At 41.8% G+C, this 7,228-nt stretch overlaps 1 protein-coding gene across 1 annotated transcript in view; it reads left to right on the forward strand.

The window, feature by feature from the left end:
- Positions 1-3,155, forward strand: part of PAK1IP1 (PAK1 interacting protein 1) — a 78,072-nt gene extending 74,917 nt beyond the window's left edge. The window contains 1 exon segment of the mRNA XM_033932814.1: positions 1,179-3,155. Coding sequence (XP_033788705.1) covers positions 1,179-1,351 — 173 coding nt within the window. The 3' untranslated portion in view covers positions 1,352-3,155.
- The last annotated feature ends 4,073 nt before the right edge of the window (positions 3,156-7,228 follow it).

Raw genomic sequence — 7,228 nt, forward strand, 5'->3', positions numbered from 1 at the left:
TGAAAATTTGGAAAATAGGGCACGTAGGCAAAATATACGTCTTTTGGGGCTACCTGAACACTAAGAGGGTAATAATGCTGTAGCTTTTATTGAAATGCTCATTCCAAAACTGGTGCCGATGTCTTCAAAATTTCCATTTGAAATGGAGAGAGCGCACAGAATCCCAATAAACAGAATAACGGTTTCACTGGGCCCAGACCCTTAATATTTTCTGTCTTACGATTTCAACAAGTATTCGAGATTCTCCAATTTGCAAAACAGAATAATAACATAAAGTATAAAGATGTGAAGATTTTGATGGTCCCGGATTTCGCAAAAAGAACTGCTGATACCAGGAAATTATTTCTCCAACTACAGCCCCAATTAAAACAGCTAGGTGCCCAGTATGGTCTTTTTTTCCCAGCTGTCATGCGGGTAACTTATCAAAATAAAACTCTACATTTTGATGATCCAACCAAATTAAAAGACTATATCGCACAACAAAATATACCAATGGAATAATATTTATTCAATTCAAATGTGAAGTTGTGATAGACTGGATTGTTTGGCTTTATCTCATTGTGAGAGTTTATTGATAATGGATTGAAACATGGAGATTCGGGGATCGTCAGACATTGAGGATTGCAGAATGGGTTTTGTTTTTTGTTTTTTTTGTAAAAAGAAGGAGAAATGAAGTGGAGAAGGAGTATCTTTTAAACAGTGTCATCTGGTTATGAATAATCTTCTTTCTGTTAACCCTCTCAGGAGTCCATTCGTCCCACCCTCAGTATATTCTGTTTCGCTTGCTTTTCTGCTTCAGATGTTTCTAGATTCCAGGCCTGGAGCTCTTCTGTCAGTCAGAAGGCTGTGTATGAAGAAATCTTGTATATATAAGTGTATTCTTCAGCCTCTGGTTCCATTATTATTAGTTCTAGTTGCACCTAGCAGGTTCGTTCTCTAAGGTTGTTTTATACAAACTCATGTTCATTGTTGTTCTAATTCTTGTTTTTAAGTTGTGTTTGATTTTTTGGTACACTTTGCTCCGCCTCTATGTGGAAGATGCTCAAAACTGTAAGTATTCACACTTCTATAAGTCTAGTTCATGGGAACAGATTGATCACCATACGTAGGACTCCTGAGATAATTAACAGAAATATTATCCAGGTAAGAACTTAATTTTTCATTTTTGTTCTTTACAGGTACTGAAGAAAGTTTTACACCTACAAAGAGCAAAAAGAAGATTCAATGGAGTGAAACAGACACCCCAGAGGAGGAAGGAGGTGATGGCAATCAGCTACCACTTAAGAAGAAGAAAAAGTTACAGACTATAGCAGGAAAGAAGAAAAAGAAGAATCCTCAAAGCAAACAATAACATTATAACTGCCAGCTTTTGTGAAATTGTAGAGGGAGCCACCTTTCTAAGTGACTTATTTTTTTTTACCTTTTGGATGTGCTTCTACCAAAATGTTTCCTTTTGTTGACTGATAAATAGTTTTGGCGAGGGCTTTTGTTTGATAGTGAATTATTTTTCCTGGAAATTTGGTGAGCACAGTTTGTTTTAAGGCAGATCCAGCTTCAGAACAATGGTAGAGTTGTAGAGATTGCTGTGCAAAATTGCTGAATTCTCATCCTTTAAATTACTTAAAGGTAGTCCCAGAATTATCATTGCCCATCATAAAAATGCCCAAACTTTTATATTGCATTGTATCAGTTGGTTCTTCTAGTCCTAGAGTTTCTACTATCAGAATCAACCACTTTCTTTTTCTCTGGTCTGATCTGCTATGTTCTTTCATAGCTGAAAGCTGGCTTACATTATGTTGTTCTCGTATGCTTTTCATGCAGTGCTGAGGATGCCTTGACCTAAGCAACCAATGCTACCTCTAGCAAAACGGCAGCCTTATTTTTGTCTCAGCAGCTACAGGCCTATCTGTGCCCTTGTAGGGTATTGGATTCAATTATTTCTTTCAAGCCTGGCAGACCATCATTAGAAATTCTTAATATAATCCAAAACTTCTCAGGTGTCTCAGGTGTCCCCCCCCCCCTGCTTGACCTTTGCACTGGATCCACATCAGATTATAATCTTGCCTGCTACCCTACCACCAGCATGCTACTCTCCCACCTTGTTTTGTAGGAACTTTGCAATGCTCATGTTCATAAATGTTAAAAATAAAAAAACCCACAAAACACACACATCTTTTCTCAGGGAAGGATGCATAAAGCTCCATCAACTCGGTAAAAAATACCAGGTTGGGAGCAATTTACCAGGCTGTGCTCACACAAATAGCATCATATGCATGCTCTTTGCACAGAGTTGCCCAGTAAAAGAGGGGAGGAACTGTGGCACCACTCAGAAGAGTGAATTGTCAGACACAGCTCCTGCCTGCCTGCAGTTGATGGCGGCTCCGGATGATAGCTGAGAGCCAGCTGAGGGGAGAGCAGCGGCTGTCAGTTCAGTTTATTCGCAGCTTCCCCTGATGGCTCTGAAGCTGATTGTGATTGCCCCTGCCAGCTCCACTGCCCAGCTGATGGTGGTCCAGCAATGAACTGGGACAGGAGCAATCTTTCCCGTGTCTTTTCCCGCCCAACTCTAAATCACCCTGCCTCTCTCCAGCCTCCCTGACCCCCTGGTGGACTAGAAGTGAAGCAGGGCAGGAGCAATCTTCCAACGCTCCTGCCTCATGAGAACCATGATCAAAAATGGCTGCTGTAAGTTCCTGTTGCTACCAGGGCTTTAAATGAAAGGTCTGCAGGGGTCAGACAGGCAGGTGGTTTAGAATTGGCCAGGACAGGATGTGGGAAAGATCGCTCCTGTCCTAGCTCACCACTGGACCCAGGGCTTCAGGCAGGCTGATGGGAGGCCTCAACAGGTTTGGGCAGAGGGTAGGCACAGACCGGTGGACCTGAATATAAACTCAGACTGCCATTTTTATGGCCCAAAAATCTTAAATTTATATTCAAGTATATACGGAAACAGTTAATTTTTCCAAGTTTCATTTTGAGAAAAACCCTACATAATTATAAAAGTGATGATGAGACCTTATAAAACTACTTAGGCCATCCTAGATCATGTCACGCATACACAACTAACCATTCTTCTGCCCTAGGCATCTGTTCATATACGTGCACAGAGATCTGTACAAAGTTAATTTCTCTAATAAAAATATTTATTTATTGTATGGATATATGCAAGTATTGAATGCTCCTGCATCTCTCATTTGCCCATATTGCAAAATGAATCCTAGTCAACCATGGTTTAAGTGTGAAGACTTCTAGGATTCAGAACCAGATCTCATGTCTTAGCTCCTGTTAATAAATTGTAGCTCTTTTTTCATTGATTTTAAACTTTTGTAAACCACTTTGATTCTTGTTTTGAAAGGCAGTCTATCAACACATTGGTAGATGTGCCTCAACATTTAAAGTGATTTAAGCGGGCAGGAGAGGCACCTGCTTGGAGCTGCCCACCAACTGATATTCTCTGGTATTTAACTGGGTTGTGCCACTGAATATCAGCTCTGACTGACCATGTTTAAAGTAGCAGATCAGAAGTGGTGGGGGGGGGGGTCATTGGGGAGGATTCCACAGTGCCAGAACCTATATTACGAACTCTGTGAATTTCACCCTGAATATCGGCCAGGATCTGCATAACTTTCTGTTTAGTCCAGGTCTTCCAATTCAAGCCCCCATCCCTCTCTCCCACCCACCCACCCAAAACAGCCCCCCTCCTTCTGATCCCTCTGTCCCCTGCACAGATCGAACTCTCACCTCCCAATCCTGCTAGGCCTACTCCCCGGACCTACCTGGGATCCCTAGTAATTCAAGGTACAGTGAGGAAATGAGTGAAGACTACTTGCTCTTCCCCTTGTGGCTGCCACAACCTTGGTTCAAGAAGAAGAGGTATACCATGGGTTAATGAATGCTATAGAAAATTTTCCTGCAATAAAGCAGCAAACAAACATGCTAGTTTACTGTGGATTAGAGGCAAACTGTGAGCTCCACGATTAGTATGTCAAACATACATATATGACAAGCAGCACTATGTGGCCCTTTATTCAATTTTTACAATATTATGGGCCCTTTTACAAAGATGCAGTAACGATGCTGCTCTGGTGAATGCACCAAAGTCCATATGAATTGAATGGACTTCGGTGCATTTACCGCAGCAGCATTGCTACCATGGCTTTGTAAAAGGGGCCCTGTATTTGATATTAGAAATGTGCACAGGAAAACAATTGTCTGCTTGTTTTTGGCTCATATGGCCCCTTCTTCCCCAATTTTCAGATATTTTGTTGTTCACTTCACACATTTGTTTTAATAAATACATTTTTAATAAATGTAATGTGACCCAAAATACTTTATAAGCTAAAACACATTAATTAATTTAGCGCATACAAACCCCCACCCCACCCCCCTTTACAAAACCACGCAAGCATTTTTTAGTGCTGGCTGTGGCGGTAACAGCTCCCACGCTCATAGGAATTCCTATGAGCGCCAGAGCTGTTACCACCATGGCCAGTGCTAAAAACGCAAGCATGGTTTTGTAAAACGGGGGGAGGGGGGGTTAAATTATTTGAGGTGCACTAACAAGTGAACAAGAACTGGAGGAGTAGCCAAGTAGAGAATGATACGGTGACAAAATTCATCACCGTTCCCGTCCCCGAGGATAACCACGGGAAATAATCCCATGTCATTTTCTAGCATTCTTCAAAGCAAAGCCTGCGGGTCAGTGATTGTGCCCAATTATACTCTGAGTCTTTCCTCTCTCCTTAAAGAATGACATGAAGATGGTTTCTCATGGTTATCCGCGGAGACGGGCACAGTGATGAATTTTGTCACCGTGTCATTCTCTATAGCCAAGGAATCTTGATTCAAATTCCATTGAAGCTCCTTATGATCTTGAATAAGTCACTTAATAAGTCAGGTACAAACTTAAATTGTATGTCCTACATGATAGGAACATAGCTGCTGTATCTGAAGGTAACTCACCTTGATTTACTACTGAGAAAACTGTGACCTAAATCCTATATGCTGTATATTCCTTTATGATATTTTTGCTGCTGCTCAACTGCAATTCTTCTGACTTCCTGTAGATGGCAGCCAAACACCTAGAGTAACATGGTATAGGGTTCTAATTGGTTCATGGTGTGATGTCATTATGGGGATAATTTAAAATAGGTAAAGTGCTGTTTAATGTGCCTATGTGAAGCCTACTTTATAAAGACAAACTACTTTTTTTATATAATAAAACATTAGTGTAAGTGGCAGACAGAGACATTTACACCAGACCTAGAACTGGTGTAAATATCTAGGAATTCTGTGATACTGTGGAATGCAGAATTTGCGCAGAATTCCCCAGAGACACATAATTACCCGAAATCGGCACAGAATTTGGTGTCGGGCCGCACTTCCTCTCTGAATCGCTAAGATAATTTCGAGTACCCTGTGTGGACTCTGCAGGCTTGATTCTACTGTGGTCCCACCCTCAATGATGTCACTTCCTCTTTCTTCAGCGGGACCGCAGTAGGGGGAAGCTGCAGAACTGGTTGCAGGCTGTTATTGAATGGAATCCACGTCGCTGAGGTAATGGACCATGGGGGGAAAGAGAGATGTTGGCTGGTGGGGGGAGGGGGCAGGAGTGAAAGGATGCTAGCTGGGGGGATAGGGGTGAGTGGAATGCTGGCTGGGAGGGACAGGGGTGAGATGCTAGCTAGGAGGCAGGTTGAGAAAGTGAGATGCTAGCTGGGGAGAGAAGTACTAGCTCAGGGGGATAGGGAGAGATAGCATGAGATGCTGGCTGGAGTTGGGAAGAGAAATTCTGGTTTGCGAAGGAATAAGGGAGAGTCAGGAGCAGGAGGAGAGAAGCAGGGAGAGAAGGAAGGAGACAGTGAGGGACAGAGGCAAGCAATAGCTCCGCCCACCCCTCCGATGTCAGCAGAAGATCTGATCCGAGCTCCCCCTTAAAAGGGGAGAGGCCAATAGCACTCAACCGTTCAGTGCGTGTCGAAGGCGAGTGTTAAAGGCGCTCACCTTAGTGAAGGGCCTTTAAGAAGGGACTAGTCACTGCAAAGGAGAGCAGAGGGCAGCCACAGAGGACACACAGGAGAGCAGAGGGCGACCACAGCAGACACAGAGCCAGACGCAGGCACACACAGCAGACAAGCCAGGAGAGCAGAGGGCAGCCGCAGCAGACACTGAAATATTTGAATTTATCTATTTCAGAATCAATTTATACGTACGCTGACAATATTTTCATCTTGCTTGAAGTTGATCCATCATTATCAAGATTGGGCTTCTTTTGTGCGTATGACGTTAAATGCCACCAAAACCAAACTGTTATGGTTTGGCCTTGTTACACACAATTTACCTTCTATAAGATTAAGCTCGGGTGAATCCTTGAAGATTGAATTTTCATCTAGTATCCTGGGATTTGTTTTGGATTCCACTCTCTCTTTGACTAACCAACATTAATAACATATCTAAAAAGTGCTTTTTTAGTTTACGGATATTAAGGAGGGTTCATGTTTTTTTCATCAACATCACTTTGCTATATTGGTCCAGGCTATAATATTAGTTTCAAGTTTATTAGGTTTTTATATACCGCCTATCAAGGTTATCTAAGCGGTTTTACAATCAGGTACTCAAGATTTTCCCTATCTGTCCTGGTAGGCTCACAATCTATCTAACGTACCTGGGGCTATGGAGGATTAGCCTATTTGGACTATGCTAGCTCCCTTTACATCGGTTTAAGTAAATGTAACCTGAAGAGATTACAGTTTATTCAGAATACGGCTGCCAAATTGATTTTTGGAAAAACAAATATGATCATATCACCTCATATTTAGTGACTTTTCCCCATCTTATTATTGTTTATTAATGTATCCTTAAGTTTTATTAATCGGTTTGAGTCCCTCAGGGGAATGACCCAGGTTCGAGTCCCTCAGGTGAATGACCAGTATATAAGGTTAAAGATTACATTAGATTAGTTGTGCCTAAATTTATGCATGTAACCCTTGATTCTAATTAATGCCAGTAATTGCTTGTTAAAATGCCAATTATCAATGCTAATTAGCTTGTTCAATTAAATTGCTTGTGCAATCTGAGCACATTACCTAAGTTGTATGTGTAACTTTTGGTGCTTTTTTTAATAGAATTAGGGGGTATACTAGTGGTGGGCAACCTTGGTCCGCCAGGGCCACAAGCCAGTCAAGTTTCCAAGATTTACCCAATGAATATGCACAAGATCTATTTACAT

This window comes from Geotrypetes seraphini, chromosome 2, assembly GCF_902459505.1.
Source record: "Geotrypetes seraphini chromosome 2, aGeoSer1.1, whole genome shotgun sequence".
Classification (NCBI taxonomy): domain Eukaryota; kingdom Metazoa; phylum Chordata; class Amphibia; order Gymnophiona; family Dermophiidae; genus Geotrypetes; species Geotrypetes seraphini.